The sequence below is a fragment of the Cololabis saira genome, chromosome 7 (assembly GCF_033807715.1).
Source record: "Cololabis saira isolate AMF1-May2022 chromosome 7, fColSai1.1, whole genome shotgun sequence".
Lineage (NCBI taxonomy): Eukaryota > Metazoa > Chordata > Actinopteri > Beloniformes > Belonidae > Cololabis > Cololabis saira.
Genome location: NC_084593.1, coordinates 2,574,032 through 2,592,870, shown reverse-complemented (window position 1 = coordinate 2,592,870; position 18,839 = coordinate 2,574,032). Strand labels below are relative to the sequence as shown.

General features: G+C 41.3%; 1 protein-coding gene across 1 annotated transcript in view; it reads left to right on the top strand.

The window, feature by feature from the left end:
• The window catches only part of sparc (secreted protein, acidic, cysteine-rich (osteonectin)), a 32,618-nt gene extending 25,882 nt beyond the window's left edge, over positions 1 to 6,736 (top strand). Inside the window, exons 7-10 of the mRNA XM_061724734.1 lie at positions 1,068 to 1,201; positions 3,527 to 3,675; positions 5,127 to 5,275; positions 6,312 to 6,736. Coding sequence (XP_061580718.1) covers positions 1,068 to 1,201; positions 3,527 to 3,675; positions 5,127 to 5,275; positions 6,312 to 6,340 — 461 coding nt within the window. The 3' untranslated portion in view covers positions 6,341 to 6,736. The remainder of the gene's footprint in view (positions 1 to 1,067; positions 1,202 to 3,526; positions 3,676 to 5,126; positions 5,276 to 6,311) is intronic.
• The last annotated feature ends 12,103 nt before the right edge of the window (positions 6,737 to 18,839 follow it).

Genomic DNA, 18,839 nt, shown 5'->3' with positions numbered 1-18,839 from the left:
CTCTCACCTTTGGCTTGTTGATTCCTGCCTTTTGTGCTTTGAACTTACTGTATAAAGAGTCATGATTTCAGCCATTCGTGGTCAGCACACCAACCCAGACCTGATCTGCGTAGTTCTGCTCACCGCCGGCTTACTGGATAAAACTCACTACACCACAGCGGACTTCTGAACTGGTTTTGATAATATTCTTCAACAATTCTTTACCAGCATCCTGTCCTGCACGTGACAAGTACATTTCCACAAACAGCACCCAGAACTCGTGTTTTGTTTGTTTTTTTCCACCAAGGTCTGCAGGTCAAGTTAAAGGAGAGAAAATAAGTTCATTGAAGACTTTCGTTCCTCCCTGCACTTCTTATTAGTGCCCAAAGACCTAAACCAGGAGCTCGGACAGCTATATTAGCTCAAAATCAGGTCATAACACACAGAGTTTAGTTTATTTTACAGTGGGAAGGTTTTTAGTGCTCTCTTATGTCAGACGTGGCGGCAACAGGAGACACAGCCATCAGATAACAAACCCTATTAACTTAAAGTCTGACTAAGAACCGCATGTTTTGTCTTGAGTCTAAATTAATGTTGTATAATACAAGTAATTAAAACGTGACCGTACACAACCAATCTGAAATGTTTGGAAGTGCAAGCCCCGCCCTGCAGCTTCTGATTCATCCCAAAGTTCTACCAGGACAGTTTTAGGACAGTTCAGAAATTTTCCACCAAGTCTTTTCAGCCCGTTATTCCTGTGGATAAAATGAAGGCAGGAAACAAACCTAAAAGGTCCTGGAAAAGGTTCTTGTCATCAAAATGGAGGGTGCCAAAAAATACCTTACATGGTTCGTGGGAGCGGTTCCTGGGCTCGAAATGCGGGATTTAAAAATGACCAAAAAACCCCAGTTTGGTCATTAAAACTGATCACTTGTTTGACATTCATGTGTCACTTGGTACTTGCACGACATCTGAAGTATAAACGAAAGTTTTAACGAATGTTTTCTGAAACGGCTGATAGACGGCAGGAAGCTGGCGATTCTGCTGGACGTTTGCATCAGTGATTAATCTCTGACTGTTTCCTGCAGTCATCGAGTCGTGCCTGGACAGCGAGCTGACCGAGTTCCCCCTGCGCATGAGGGACTGGCTGAAGAACGTTCTGGTGACTCTGTACGAGCGCGACGAGGAGAACAACCTGCTGACGGAGAAGCAGAAGCTCAGGGTGAGAGGAGGCTGCGTTTAGGAAGTTCCTGCTGATTCTGCTGCTGCAGAAGGGAATCAGCAAAGTATTCTTGACATAATGTACTTAAAGTCGACATCAGATAGGTATTTCCAGCCACGTATGTCTTACGGAGGGCTCTTCTCCATCAGCTTCACACCCACCGTACCTCCACAAGGTTTGTCATCAGTTTAGAACAGGGTTCTCAACCCGCGGCTCCAGAGCTGCATGCAGCTCTTTAGCGCCGCCCTAGTGGCTCCTGGAGCTTTTTCAAAAATGTTTGACCTTTTTTTTCCTTTTTTTAGGGCCCGAGCACTTACAGTGCGAAGGCCCGATTGTATCTGTAGGAATTTTTCTTTCTTTCTTTCTTTTTCTTTCTTCTGACGAAAGGAGGGCCTTTTTTCCCCCTAAACGTGCCCAAAAAGTCACCAAATTTTGCACTCAAGTCAGGCCTGGCGAAAAATTTGATATTTCATGGTTTGCATTAACGGGCGTGGCAAAATGGCTCAACAGCGCCCCCCGGAAAACTTTGTGCCTCGAGCCCCACAATACGGTTTTACGTACATGAACGAAAATCGGTACACACCTGTATCATGGCGCAACTTAAAGAAAAGTCAAATTTGGCGCCATGGCCGAAACTGAACAGGAAGTCTGCTATTTTCAATTAATTGTGTAATTTTGGCGCAATTTATGGCATTCCTTCGGCAGTTAAAACGGCCCGAACCGTAACGTGCCCCCAAGTGTGTTATACATCAAAATGTGCGTCTTCATCCTGCGACAACACGCATTACTTTTCTCTTTCAAAAGTGTTACCGTGGCGATGCTAGACGCCAAAAAGCGCGCCCACCCTTCATCTGGTTGGTTCAGACAGAAAAAACTTTGTGCCTCAAGCCCCACAATACGGTTTGACGTACATGAACGAAAATCGGTACACACCTGTATCATGTCGCAAATTAAAGAAAAGTCTCTTGGCGCCATGGCCAAAACCGAACAGGAAGTCGGCCATTTTGAACATTCTGAATTAATCGTGTAATTTTGGAGCAATTTATGCCATTCCTTCGACAGTTAATACGGCCCGAACCGTAACGTGCACCCAGGTGTGTTATACATCAAAATGTGCATCTCCATCCTGTGAATACGCGCATTACTTTTCTTTTTCAAAAGTGTTACCGTGGCGACGCTAGACGCCAAAACGCACGCCCACCCTTCATCTGATTGGTCCATATTTGATAGTTCCCCAAAAGTCACCAAATTTTGCATGGAAGCCAGGCCTGGCGATAAATTTGATATTTCATGATTTTACATTAATGGGCGTGGCCTAACGGCTCAACAGCGCCCCCTAGAATACTTTTCTCTGCCATAACTTTTGAATGGTTTGACATAAAGAGTCGTGGGTGGTGTCATGGGACTCGGTATTGAATCCTTGACCTTCATTGGCCTTAATTAGCCCCGCCCCTTCTTCTGATTGGTTCTCCCTTTTTTCTGCTATAACTTTTGAATGTTTTGACATAGGAAGTCGTGGGTGGTGTCATTTCTGATATGCTTATGGGGGACGGTGGCCATGAGTGCGAGGGCCCGTTCATCGCTGCTTGCAGCTTTAATTCTTCTTTTTTTTTCTTTTTTTTCTTTTTTTCCTTTTTTTCTTCTCTTTTTTTCTCTTTCTTTCCTTTTTTTCTCTTTTTTTTCTTCTTTTTACCTTTTTTTTCTTCCTTTTTCGTTTCCTTTTTAATCTTGACATTTCGACTTTTTTCTCGAAATTTCAACTTTTTCCTCAACATTTCGACTTTTTTCTCGACTTTTTTCTAGAAATTTTGACTTTTTTATCGACATTTCGACTTTTTTCTCCCCCCAATATACCAATGAACCAATATAGAAACATGCAGCAGGCTTATACTTTTAATATACTTTTCATTTTTGCAGCTCCAGACATATTTGTTTTTTGTGTTTTTGGTCCAATATGGCTCTAAAACATTTTGGGTTGCCGACCCCTGGTTTATAACGTCAAAGGGCAATTGTCTCTAAGCTTTCCGTGAAGGTTGGGGGTCCTCATGAACGTCCACATGAACGGCCCTTTAATCCACGTAGAATCCGACCAATCAAGGTAATCCCCAGTTTAGCACATAGCTCGTATAAATCTTCCAAGACTTTTGCACAGAAGTACGACACCGCCTCGTGCATGACCTTTTCTTTTTGGAGTGTGTGAATTCCCCCTACAAGTATCTCTCCTCCACTTCACCTGCAGCTGTTTCTGGAGTTGGTTTTAACAGATAGATTTGTCTCTTTGGATTGTAGACTGAGTGATGTGAATCCCGTCCGTCTGTGTTTCAGGTGAAGAAGATCTACGAGAACGAGAAGAGGCTGCAGGCCGGCGAGCACACCCTGGACCTGCTGGCCCTGGACTTTGAGAAGAACTACAACATGTACATCTTCCCCGTGCACTGGCAGTTCGGCCAGCTGGATCAGCATCCCGTTGACGGGTACGTGCTGGAAACAAATCCACATATTACTACCACATATTACTACCATATATTACTACCAAAGACAATGAAGCTTATTAAGGTCCAGTCCCAATCCCCCCCTACTTTCTACCACTAGCTAAAAAATGAAGCCACAGACTTTAGGGCCCTTGTGATGTTCCCTAGGGATTGGGACACCACTTGCTACGTCACTGCGTGGTTTACGTTCGGGTACGTAAGCGACTGCGTAGTTACGTTTGCACAAACGTCACACCATATCAGGAAGCCCAGAGATAAAAACTGTAGGGCTGTTAATATGTCACTTTATTATGTTTTAATATTCTTTCAGGCGTAAAAGTAACCGTTAAGATCCCCAACCTGGGCTCAGTTTATCCAAATAACGCCTGTTAAGAAATTTGCTCCGATGTTTTCGGGGATGAGAAGAGCCGCCGGCGATTTATGGTTCTGCGTTAAATGGACGCAGAGCCTACGGCGTAGGGTACGCGGCACCGTACGGCGCGCGGTGCCGCGTAACCTACGCCGTAGGCTCTGCGTCGATTTAACGCGGAACCATATCAGCCTTTATTCTGGCGAGATCTGAAAAAACGAGCAAGAGAGTGATTATGTACATTCACTGAGTGAATATTATGAAAGTAAAATATATATTTCTCACTAGAAATGTAATCAAAACGCATTTTTATGCAGAAACTAACTCAAAATATTGATTTTATTCACTAAAAATTAGAAATGTCCGCCATGTTTTTTTGTTTGATTCAGTCTGAAAATGATGACGTAAAGCATTCTGGGAAATTTCTCTAGCCCTCCATCGGCGAGTCTGTATCTGAAATCCCTCCCTGTGAAGGGCAAGATTCATACACACTAGCCCTCGTTATGTCCACTAGCCCTGGTTATGTCCACTAGCCCCCGTTATGTCCACTAGCCCCCGTTATGTCCACTAGCCCCCGTTATGTCCACTAGCCCTCGTTATGTCCACTAGCCCTCGTTATGTCCACTAGTCCTCGTTATGTCCACTAGCCCCCGTTATGTCCACTAGCCCTCGTTATGTCCACTAGCCCCCGTTATGTCCACTAGCCCTCGTTATGTCCACTAGCCCTCGTTATGTCCACTAGCCCTCGTTATGTCCACTAGCCCCCGTTATGTCCACTAGCCTTCGTTATGTCCACTAGTCCTCGTTATGTCCACTAGCCCTCGTTATGTCCACTAGCCCTCGTTATGTCCACTAGCCCTCGTTATGTCCACTAGCCCTCGTTATGTCCACTAGCCCTCGTTATGTCCACTAGCCCTCGTTATGTCCACTAGCCCTACATGCAAAGAGGAATTGGGACACCACTACCCTCACGGGACTGAAAAGTAGGACTAGGGGGGGATTGGGAATGGGCCTAAAGCTGCTCTGCTCATTAGTTAGAGCAGTGAGTTATGGTTGTGTTTGGTTTTGTGTCTTGTATCTCCAGATACCTGACCCACTCCGAGCTCGCCCCCCTGCGCGCTCCTCTCATCCCCATGGAGCATTGCACCACCCGCTTCTTCGAGACCTGCGACTCCGACGGCGACAAATACATCGCCCTGGAGGAGTGGGCCAACTGCTTCGGCATCAAAGAGCGTGAGTATCGACCAGCAGATGAAAACACCGAGCTTCACTTTTGCCGATGATACTGCTTTCTTCATTGATAAATGAGTGGCAATAATCATAATAATCAGAGTATCGACATTCAGTCATGTCATCCATATACAGGACTGTCTCAGAAAATTAGAATATTGTGATTTTCTTTAATGCAATTAAAAAACAAAAACGTCATACATTCTGGATTCATTACAAATCAACTGAAATATTTAAAGCCTTTTATTATTTTAATATTGCTGATCATGATTTACAGCTTAAGAAAACTCAAATATCCTATCTCAAAAAATTAGAATATTCAGGGAATCTTTCAGTCCAGTCTGGTGTTTCAAATCCAGCGTATATAACATTCTTAGACACTTAAAACACAAAATGTAGAACTCTGGACTGAAAATGAACAAATATATTACATTATTTGTCAAGTATTACATTATCAGTTTTGGGGAAAAAAAGACCCACCTGAAAATGTAATAAATTCCCAATAATGTAATAAGGTATTACATTATCGGTAAAAATGTTATTACAATATCAGTCAGGATATCTTATTACATTATAGGATTTTATTACATTTTCAATTGAGTTAAAAGCAAATTTTATTACATTTTCAGACGTTATTAAATTTTCAGGAAATGATTATATTATAGGAAATTATTACATTATAGGAAATTATTACATTATAGGGTGAAATTATTACATTATAGTAAATTATTACATTATAGGGTGAAATTATTACATTATAGGAAATTATTACATTATAGGGTGAAATTATTACATTATAGGAAATTATTACATTCTAGGGTGAAATTATTACATTATAGGGAAATTATTACATTATAGTAAATTATTACATTATAGGGTGCTACACTCCTCATTGATCAGGTTATATTTTTCTGCACCGTCATTGATCAGGTTATATTTTTCTGCACCGTCATTGATCAGGTTATATTTTTCTGCACCGTCATTGATCAGGTTATTACAGCCACGTAACGATGAATGTCTTGTGTGTTTGTGTTTGCAGAGGACGTGGACAAAAGCCTCATCGTCTAAGCTCTCCAGCCGCGCGGTGTCGGACAACTAGAGTTGTTACTAACCAGAAAAAGGTGCTGATCCTTACATTTAAGAAACAAACAAAAAAAAATCACAGCTAAGGTGCTAATTGCAAATACATTTTTTTATTTTATTTCTAAATGATGATCTTTCTTAGATATACCACTACAAAAGATTCCAAAAGAGAAACATGCACGGTCTGTACTAACCATCACATCTTCAGAAACATTGAGTAAGGAAAACTAAAGACCTCTGATGTAAATTTATGTCATCGACAATATTATTTGCTGTATGTGCTATAAAATGTGTTCAGGGCTTTTAATTGGAGATAAAGTCTGAAACATTATCTTGGGGAGATGAAACTGTAAAGTTGAAAATAAAGTTTCTAAATAAATACTCCTTCTGCTTGCTTTCTACGAAACAAACTGTTCAGTTTTTGCACTCTTTTGGTGTTGGACTCTTTTTTTGATGTCTGTCGTTTTGTGTATTTTGTTTTCCGAGCGTTTTGACTACTGCTAGAAGAGCGAGCTGTCCAGTTTTGTTGTCCGAGCAGAGTCCGTGTCCTCGACGAGGAGCCGTGGGCCCATATTTGAAACCGTTAAAGGGGATATAATATTGTTTGAATGAGGAGGGAAATCTCGCAGGCTGAGAGCTTTTCTCACCAATAACATGTTTCTGCTGACACTGAAAGCAAAAAAACTATCTATTTGCTTGAATAAAAGACTATAAAAACATGTGAAAATCTCTGCATACCTTCATATCTACGTCTCTGTCTCTGCGAAGGAATTTTTATTGACGGGATCTCACGAGAGACTGCAACATTTTTGTCATTTTTGGACGATGAAATCGGAGAAATCTCCTCATAAGAATCGTATCTTCTGGTTTGCTCACGGCGCTTGAGGGTTGCCTATTGAAACGGTTAAAACCTCCCTCAAAAGGGTGCACTTTTCATTGAATCTGTACGTTTATTTTGAAGGATCTTTTCTCAACTGATTCCATTCTGTACGGTCCAAAGTGAGTTTTTTTTATTTTTCTACTGATGTATACTGAGTGTCTTATAATTAACTGGCTGGATCCCTGGAAATAATGATTTGCTTGATAATTCTATTGTTGTACTATCATTAGTCCGTGATCTAATATAAGTAGAGGGCTATTTCTGAATGCACACAAAGTAAATCTTTACTTCAGAGTGACTTTTTTTCTAATGCTTCAACAAATGCTTGAGAACATACAGGACTGTCTCAGAAAATTAGAATATTGTGATAAAGTTCTTTATTTTCTTTAATGCAATTAAAAAACAAAAATGTCATACATTCTGGATTCATTACAAATCAACTAAAATATTGCAAGCCTTTTAATATTTTAATATTGCTGATTATGGTTTAAAGTTTAAGATTAAGATTCCCAGAATATTCTAATTTTTTGAGATATGAGAGTTTTCTTAATCTGTAAGCCATGATCAGCAATATTAAAATAATAAAAGGCTTGCAATATTTCAGTTGATTTGTAATGAATCCAGAATGTATGACATTTTTGTTTTTTTTTTATTGCGAAACAGAAAATAACTAACTTTATCACAATATTCTAATTTTCTGAGACAGTCCTGTATGTCTGGATGTCAAAAAAATATCAAGCCAAAACCTATGAAATAAAACCACTGCATCCCTTTGTTTGGGGTCGTACTGGTCGGTAAATGAGTGACATGTTTGGAGTTTCAGGATGTCGTAACATCACAGACCCAGACGACAGAATTAACCTGCCTCCCCGTTTTCATTTCCACCCTAATTCTCATCCCACTGCATTTCCTGTACCTTGTAAGCAGCTAGCGCAAACCTGTAACAGTCGTCCAGCAAAGAAGCCACGCCCACAGTTTAGGGGGTGGAACTAAATGAAGCTGCTAACTCCATCCCCTAAAACCAGCTGCTCTGAACTGAGCACTAAAGACCAGGGGCCTCATTTATAAAGTGTATAGGATTCATACTAAAAGTGCACGTACACCCAAAAGGATTTATAAAACCGTGTGCACGCACACCTGCACGCAATGTTCGCTTTATAAATCACAGTCCACTTGGAAGGTTGCGCAGCTGAATTCTCCTCATATCCCGCCCTCTACACGCCCACTTCATACCATAAAAGGACAATGCAAAGTAGTATTTGCATATGAATGAGCCTACTGAGCATGCGCAGCGCCACCTGCAGCCTGTTTGGCGTCAGGATGAATGAGACGTGTCGAGCCACCGTGCCACTAAATTTCACGGAGACTGAGATCTAGATGTTGTGGATGAGGTGGAGGACAGGAAAACCACATTATTTGGTGGTCACAGTAAAAGTATAAATAGTATATAAATAGTATAAAATAAAGCGAGTGAAAATAAAACGCTGTGAGGCGCAAGGGTGCAATTTCCACTGGGAACAGGGGGGACATGTCCCCCCCACTTTTCAAACTCATGATTTTGTCCTCCCCACTTTTTACAGTTTAAAAACTAACTGTAGGCTCAGCCTGTAATTGCAAATCATCAAGACACTCTGTGCGAAGACGGGACCGCAGCCTCCCCCCCTCCCGTCTCCCCTCAGTGCTGCTCAAGGCTGATTTATGGTTCCGCGTTAAATCGACGCAGAGCCTACGGCGTAGGGTACGGCGTAGGGTACGGCGTATGTTGCGGCGTAGGTTACGGCCCGCGCACCGTACAGGGCGCGTCGCCGCGTACCCTACGGCGTAACCTACGGCGTAGGCTCTGCGTCGATTTAACGCGTAACCATTATTTAGGCATAATTAGGCTTAACTAGTGTGTGCGTGTGTGACAGACGTGCATGGGACGATTGTGAAATACGGAATAAACTGTTTTTATATAAATTTTAATTCCCAATTACGTAACAATTCCGTATTTCAAGGGACGGGTGGCGAGCCCACTCAACATATATCAAGTCTGATATATGTTGTGATATGTGATGCCACCCCTGGGGACTCATTTATAAAGCTTGCTTGCGCACAAAACAGGGCTTGAAAGATGCGCAAGCCACCTTCTACGCAAAGGTTGTATGGAGCTAGAACAGTCTCATAATTCGTAAATGCACACACCGTTTCACAAATGCACAGGACAAGTTTCACAAATGCACAGAACAATTCACACGTGCGTAGGACAAGATATACAAATGTATTTTTGATGCACACACAAATATAACCTGATTTACAAACGTTTTTTTATCTGTGAGCTGCGCTGGATTTGCTTGTGACTTTTGAGACTCCCCTGACGTGACTCGATCCACAAATACGTTTTTTTTAACACTGAAGGATCTGCAACCAATCAGATGTCTTCCTTTGTTTCAGCCAATCATAAGAGCGCACCCTACGTGGGGGACGATTTACTCCAATCAGATTAAAGGGGCGGATACACCTGCTGTTTGAACTGCGTTAGCGCCGTTCGCTTAGAAAAGTGATTAATATTTCGAGTTGGTAAAAAACGTTTGTAAATCAGGTTATATTTGTGTGTGCATCAAAAATACATTTGTGTATCTTGTCCTACGCACGTGTGAATTGTTCTGTGCATTTGTGAAACGGTGTGTGCATTTGTGAATTATGAGACTGTTCTAGCTCCATAAGGTTGGGATTTAAAAAGAAAAAACTAACCGAAAAATGTGCGCATCCCTACGCCAACCCTGACCCTCCCGTAGGAACAGTCTTAAGACACGGGGAACTGGCGACGCAGACGGTGAGGTGGTGAAATGAAGCCAGATTCATGTCATACTCTTAATAATGTCATCACATATCAGACTTATAATATATTAGCGCTGATCGTGTCCCTGTCAGGACTCTGGTGCTGCTGCTGGTGCTGGTACTGGTGCTGGTACTGATACTGATACTGATACTGGTACTGGTACTGGTACTGGTACTGGTACTGGTACTGCTGCTGCTGCTGCAGCCGCGGTGCAGGACACGCCGGTGTCGTGCCAAAAAGTTATTCTCTGCCAGAATCTGATTTCTTCGGATTTGTGGCCGTGGGAGCGCGCACAGCAGCCCGTTGAGCGACAGCGCTAAAACGTAGGATTTTCAGATTATGAAGCTCAAGAATGAGATCAAGTCATATTTAGGCAGAAACAACTTTTCATGAACTGTATTTGGCCTTCAATCAATTTTTGGCAGGTAAAAAGACCCATTTTCAGGAGAGAAATCAGATTCTGGCAGGAAATCTCATTTTGGCACGACACCGGGCCGCTCTACGGAGCCCCTAAAGGACTCAGATTTTCTTTTTTATATATAATGAGTCTTACACGCGCGTGAAACCTTTACGCGCGCGCGTAAGCCTAAATTATGGTTCCGCGTTAAAACGACGCAGAGCCTACGCCGTAGGGTACGCGTCGCCGCGTACCCTACGGCGTAGGCTCTGCGTTGGTGTGACGCGGAACCATAAATCAGCCTTACCCTGCGTTCACACTGAAAGCGTCACGGGCGTCATAGGCAGCCGGCTGCCATTCATTGTCTATGAAAATATGCGACGCGAAGCGGCGGGGGCGGCCGGAGCAGCGTGTCAATTTGAAGTTGAAAAATCTGAACTTTATGCAAATGAGCAGCGGCGACACTGAGCCAGCGTCCAATCACAGACCAGGATTCCCGAAGCGAGAAGCCTCAATGCAGATTGTACTTTCATGTACACACAAACGTACACTGGTTCACATGCATACAGGAGCAGAGCTGTCACTAACACACTTATTTTATCAGGAATTAATATATTTCATCCAGCAAACTGACATTTTTGCTGATTTGACTGCCGTTTTTACCTGAACTGCTCACGTGAAACACGTAACTGATGGTTGAGGAGCTGGATGGTCCCAACGATTTTATTTGCTACATTGATCCAACGAAAATGTATTAAAAACCGTGTTTATTAATCACAAAACACAGTTTAAACAATATGACCGACCCGGTGTGTCAGTGATCAGCGCAGACAGACTGCAGCGAAGCCTGAATTATGGTTCCGCGTTAAATCGACGACGTAGCCGACGGCGTAAGGTCGCAATACGGTGTGCGTCGCCGCAAACCCTACGCCATCGGCTCTGCGTTAGTGTGACGCGGAACGGAACCATAAATCTGCCTTCACCGGGAGCAAGGGCTCTGGCGGTTGATGTTGATCCGCGGACCAAACTTGTTAAGGAGCATCAAACTCACTCTTATCTACGCGGAAATAACGCTAAGATATAAAGAAGGCATCCCAAAGTGTGATCTATGGTGAAATAGGAAACTGAAGATGTGCAGTTATATATAGATATGTGTAGGCTGTTCCCTCCACTTCTGCAGCAGCTTTAGCCCCGCCCACTGCAGGCGTCGACTGTACATGCAGCTTTCAGTGTGAACGCACCAAGCAGCGAGATGCTGTCGTCAGGAGATTTTTGACGCTTTCAGTGTGAACGCAGGGTTAAAGGTTTCACGCGCGCACGTAAAACTCATTATATATATATAAAAAGAATCTGTGTCCCTTTAGGGCTCCGTGCCTCTTGGCCTCCACCTTCAAATCACACCACTTCTATTTTTTCTGCACCATCTGTCCGTGGCACTCACGGCGTTTAGCGCAGCAACGACGTGCTGCCACTCACTCGCTTTATTTTATACTATTTATATACTTTTTCTACTTTTACTGTGACCACCAAATAATGTGGTTTTCCTGCCTCCACCTCATCCACAACATCTCCATCTCAGTCTCCGTGACATTTAGTGGCACGGTGGCTCGACACGTCTCATTCATCCTGACGCACAGCAGGAACAGACTGCAGGAGCCGCTGCGCATGCTCAGCAGGATCATTTATATGCAAATACAGTCATGAACTACTTTGCATTGCCCATTTATGGTAAAAAGTGGGCGTGTAGAGGGCGGGATATGAGGAGAATTCACCTGCACAACCTTCCAGCTGGACTGTGATTTATAAAGAGAACATTGCGTGTAAGTGTGCGTGCACACGGTTTTATAAATCCGCATTTTTTTTTGCGCCCGCCATTTCCGGCTTTTGGGTTTACGTGCACTTTTAGTATGAATCCTACACACTCTTTTATAAATGAGGCCCCTGGTTGAAAAGGAAACTTTTATAGTGTGTCTCTGTAATAGTTTGACCATAAAACATCAAACACAATTCATTAGGACCGACGTCTTCTTTGACATCTGCACGTTAAACCACCGAGAAATCCAGATCTTTGTCGACATTTGTCACCAGATCCATGTAGAGAAAATGTGCAACAGGCTTTTCCATCCACGTCTTCAAACTGCAGACGTTTTATGTCAACATGACATGATGGAAACCTTCATGGGAAAGACCTGCGTGAAACCAAACCATGTTTGCTTCTCCACACCGAACCAAACCTCCCACAGACGGGACGTTGAGAGTAACAGAAATGCACAACAGGGAAAAACAACATATACATTATATGGAACTGACACTTTTTACATCAAACAAGACATTTGATCTTTATTTTTGCTAAAGTTGAAGCAATTTCCTGAGGCATTCGTGAAATGTCCGTGTAATGCTTTTAAAGCTCTGTTCACAGAATGGGCGGAGTCAGTCACACACTTGACTCCGCCCCCTTCTTCTGTGTTCTGCGCCTCTTTTGAAACCAATGTTACAGCTTTGCTTCATAGACATATCTACGTAGACGCCCCATCGAGTGCTGAGCCGTACGTCAACGTCGCCGCCATATTGGATGTTCAAGACTGCACTGTAAACTAATACAAGTAAATGGACTTATGTTCATAAAGCGCCTTTCTACAAAGAAATGTACGTTTTACGTCTCATTTATTCATTCACACACGCACTAATATACTTGGGAAACAGTTAGGCACCAAATATAATATATTTAATTTTCTCAGATGGCAAAAATAAGAACTTTATTGATTCCACATAGGAGTAATTCATGTTATAGCAGCTATAGAGAACAAGGTAGTGCCGAAAAACAATATATATCCCCCCTCACAAAAATAAGACAAATAGAGAAACATATTTTCTCATCAACAAAACATATTTTTAAATTTTCAAGTAACAAAATAACATATTTTAAATATTTTTCAGATTTTTTCAATTATTTTATTGTCTGAAAGATGGTTCAAATATGTTATTTTGTTATTTGAAAATGTTTTAATTTGTTTTGTTGATCTATTTTTCTCTATTTTTGGATACCATGAGGATTTTTTCAGTCACCTTTAGAGCCTATGGCCTATATATCCACATATAGCTGCTGAAAACCGTGCAAATTCCTGAGCGTGTCGTCTTCCTCGACAAAAAATGTGCACGTTGCATTCACATTCTCTCTAAAAGGATTGATTAAACCCCAGAACCCTGATATGTAGACACAGAACTTTAAACAATAAATGAACTGCACTTCTCCGTGACACCACTCGTTGCACTTGTGACTGGTCGTTTCCACTCAGCGAACGGTTTCACCTTTGATCGCTGAGCAGCTCTGCATGTGTTACTGAATAAAGCAGCTCTGCATGTGTTACTGAATAAAGGACAGACCATTGACCTAAATCTGCTGCCAAGATTACATTTAAACCAGAAGAGATGCATGAAGTTGAGCCTTCAATGAGTACACATTTACTAGAACAAACCAGAGACAAAATCAGGTTTGATGATTTGGATTTTTTATGTGGCCACGGGGAAAGAAAAAGAAAAAAAAAAACCCTGTTGGACACCTTACAATTGTTTAGTGGACAGTAAGATCCTCCGTATACAGAACTGGTTCTTCATCAGGACGATCAGGACAAGCAGAGCAGCGAATGGCTGAAAAAGAGAAGGATTTCATTCAATTCAATTCAATTTTATTTATATAGCGTCTAATACAACAAAAGTTGTCTCTAGACGCTTTCCAGAGATCCAAAACATGAACATAAACCCCCGAGCAATTATTACATAAACAATGGCAGGTAAAAACTCCCCTAGTGGGAGAAAAACCTTAAGCCAAACAGTGGCAAGAAAAACTCCCCTTTAGGAGGGAAGAAACCTGGACCAGGATCATAAGGGGGACCCTCCTGCCGAGGGCCAGACTGGTGGTCAGGGACGTCAACAGCACAGCAGGCAGGTGGAAGCAGCAACGGGATGACCAGGGGTGGGGACCGCAGGCCAGCACACAGCTCCCGAAGCTCCGGCCCAATCAGCAAGTCCCAGGTTGGGGTTCAGGGTCGGGGAAACGTTGAGAAGGGGCAGGGCCAGGGAGAGGAGTCTTGAGGGACAAACCTCTCCCCCGCCTGCCCGGGCCGTTACCCTGACCCTCTCACTCCAACGCTGCAGGTTCCGGTGTTTTGCATTCAGAGATGCTCTTCACCACCGGCAGAGGATGCTGCGCCATGTACAAAAGAGAAAAAAGAAAATAAAAGGGGGGCCAGCACAAGAAACTACAGGAGCGACTCTAACACACTAGAGTTTACACTACCTAGAGATTTACCAACACCAGCTAGAGGTTTACTAAACACTAACTATAGGCTTTACTAAACAGAAAGGTTTTAAGTTTAGTTTTAAAGGTGGAGGTGGTGTCAGCCTCCTTAACCCAGATTGGAAGTTGGTTCCAAAGTAGTGGTGCCTGATAGCAGCACGCCCGCCCTCCAAATCTACATTTAGATACTCTAGGAACTACGAGTAAACCTGCACTCTGAGAGCGGAGAGCTCTGACAGGAACATAAGGCACTATCAGGTCTTGTAAATACTGCGGAGTTAAGCCGTTTTGGGCTTTATACGCAAGTAATAAAATTTTAAATTGGATTCTGAATTTTACAGGTAGCCAATGGAGCGACGCTAACACTGGAGAGACGTGGTCTCTCCTGCTGATTCCTGTCAGCACTCGTGCTGCTGCATTCTGGATCAGCTGGAGCCTATTCAGCAAATTACTTGGACATCCTGCTAATAACACATTACAGTAATCTAGTCTAGAAGATACAAACGCATGAACTAGTTTTTCTGCATCACTCTGCGAGAGGATTTTCCTAATCTTTGCAATATTACGGAGATGGAAAAATGCTATTTTACAAACCTGATTGACATATGGTTTAAACGACAAATCCTGATCGAAAACAACACCAAGGTTTCTCACAGTTGCACTGGAAGACATTGCAACACCTTCAAAAGGAGGAAGGTGCTGCAAAGGTGCAGTAAAAGCACTAGGCCTCATTGTGATGGAAATGCTGAAGTGGGACTTAAAGAGAGCTGTGCAAGAATGAATGTTGTTCACCACTGGTTTATTTTCAGATTGGGTGGGAAAAGTTTGTCTTTTTTTAGTTCTGTTCCTAAATATACTGCTCAGAAATAAGACAGGCTGGGTTTTTATGTGCATTTGCTCCAGCACTCTTCACATGTTTGTCAGCCTTCAGCTTTGTTGTAAGGCTGTTAGAGTTTCTGCGGCCGCCTGTACACAAGCCCGATCCCGGTCCCCTGGGAGACCACAGAGGGAGAGTTACCCGGTTACCATCCCCACCCGCTCCTCCAGACTCCAGCGTCAAGAATGTGAAACAACAGCTCGGCCTCGTCTCCTCCTCTCTGCAGCCGCGGCAGGAAATCTGCTCCTTTCTGCCTCTCAAGGCAAACAAAGGGGCATTTGCTTATTTAATATAAGCCCTTTTTCCTCATAGCGGTCCCTCTAATAAGGGATTCATGTATACAGAGGTTTATTTATGTTCAAATTTAATATACAAGATCTTCCTTCTTCTTTTCATAATTTATTTTGTGTTAATTCTGATATTCATTCTTATGCCACAAGGCACAAAGATGATTTTAACTTAACGTTTTGTAGAACATTAAACATCAATCTTTCATCACTTGTGGAATTCACTCAATAAATCTCTTAAATCATCACCATCCTTGCCAATATTCAAAAAACATTTAAAGAACTTTCTTATTGTTTCATCTTTGTAGTGTTCATTATTTGATCTGAGCTTTTTTCACTCCCCCTTGTGTAGCTTTTGTTTAGTTTTTTATTAATATATGGAAAGGATTCTATAGAAGCCACCAGGCTTCTTCCTTTCCTTGCATGTTATTTCAATGTTTTTACATTTTTTGTTCAATTTGTCCTATATTGCTGTGTTGTATGGATTACTGTATAGGAACTCCATTACCCAGCATGCCCTAGGTGCTTAGCACATGCGCAGTAGCTTCAGCAGAGCGCCAGCTGGAAGTGTCAGTTGTTGTTGCCATGACAGCCAGGGGTCGGTTATTATAACGGTCTGGGAAGAAACGTCTTGATGAGACCAGCTACACGCCTCGTCTGCTAAGACAATTGCTAAATAAATAAACTAAACTAATCCTGGACGCAGTCACTTCTGGAGGCTCTCGTTGATGCAGTTTGGAAATGAACTATTAAAAGGTAGAAGTTGGTATATTATATCTCTTCTATGTTCAAAAATGTTTGTTGGATTGTACTTAAAATGGTGAAAGTGATGTTGGAAGTCTTTCAAAATAAATAAATAAATAAATAAAGACATATTTTGCAAAGAAATTATGTTTTGAATTCACAGAAATCAAATATAAACCCAAATGTTTGTTTCTCTGAAAATGTCTAATATATAAATAATCTACAGCAATATATATATATATATATATATATATATATATATATATATATATATATATATATATATATATATATATATATATATGGGGACAGATAATTTGTGCTGATTACAAATAATATAATATATTACAAATAATAGCAGCCTTCTGTAAGCTTTAAATATCTAAATATCAGTTTTCTGAACTTATCAATATGACTCTGTCCTTCACAGGATAAGTAAAATGGATCACTGCAAAAACTCACAATCTTAACAAGAATATTTGTCTTATTTCTAGTTAAAATGTCTCATTTTAGTAAAAAAAAAAAAATCTCATTACACTTAAAACAAGACTCGTCACTGGAAAAAACTACAATTTTCACCTGTTTCAAGTAGATTTTCACTTGGAAGTGGAACAAGATTTTTTTGCTTGTAATAAGAAGATAAATCTTGTTCCACTGGCAGATTTTTCTACTTATTTCAAGTGAAAATTTACTTGAAACAGGTGAAAATTGTCAAATAAGTTATTTTTCTGGTGTTATTTTTCTGGTGATGACTCTAAATGTTGAAATAGCAGTAAAACCACATTCATTGATGAAATGACATAAGGGATGGAAAGGAGGGATGGCAGTTTTACAGGGGGGATGATTTGGACTGTTTTTATTTCAGGGGGGATGATTTGGACCGTTTTTATTTCAGGGGGGGATGATTTGGACCGTTTTTATTTCAGGGGGGATGATTTGGACTGTTTTTATGCCATCCCCCCTCATCCCCAGTACTGTATATACATATAACAAATTACTCACTGCAACCAGAGTTGGTAGTAACGAGTTACATTTACTCCGTTACTTTTACTTGAGTACGTTTTGGGAAATGTTGTGCTTTTAGGAGTAGTTTTGAATCACTATACTTTTTACTTTTACTTGAGTAGATTTGTGAAGAAGAAACTGTTCCTCTTACTCCGCTACATTAGGCTACGTTGAGCTGTTACTTTTCTTTTATCCCTTTTATACACGTACGCGTCAATCTCATGACATCACTGGGTGATTCTTTGGGAAAAATGTTAGTTTTTGCATGTTTTGTCACATTTACACAGACTCAAACACACACAGAGTTTCTATGAGTTCATGTTTGTTCTAGTTCTGCTGGTTAAAAAAGAAAAGTACAAAGGCTTGAAATGTTGTGCTACTTGTGCTTAATTTATTTTTTCATTCTGTTATTTTATTTATTTTATTATTTATTAAAAACTATAATTTACTTTAAGCTTATTTTAATTTAAACTATATTTTATTTTGTATTAATTTTAATTTATTTTATTATTTTATTGATTTAATTTGCCTGAAGATGATTATTTTGTACTTGCTACTTGTGCTTAATTTTTTTTTTTATTCTGTTATTTTATTATTTATTAAAGTACTTGAATTTACTTTAAGCTTATTTTAATTTAAGCTATTTTTTTTTAATTAATCTTAATTTATTTTATTATTTTAATGATTTAATTTGCCTGAAGATGATTATTTTGTACTTATTATTTTGTCTGTTTGAATGGTTGTGTTAAAAAAGTAAATCAGACGTTACTCAACAGTTACTCAGTACTTGAGTAGTTTTTTCACCAAGTACTTTTTTACTTTTACTCAAGTAATTATTTGGATGACTACTTTTTACTTCTACTTGAGTCATATTATTCTGAAGTAACAGTACTTTTACTTGAGTACAGTTTTTGGCTCCTCTACCAGCTCTGACTGCAACTAAACTCGATCCCTAACCGAACTGAACGCTTTTGTCGCCCCGCAGCGGTGAAGGCGCCCCGGCGCAGCCGCCGGCCGGGCAGACCCCGCCGGCCGACGCCGGGTTACAAAACCATCGTCTTCCCCACACGACAGTGTGACGTCACCGAGCGCCGTCACATCACGTTCCTCTCACCTGATTGGTCTGCGGGATTGGCCTGCTGGATTTGATTGGCCGGGACGCCCCGCGGGGGCGGG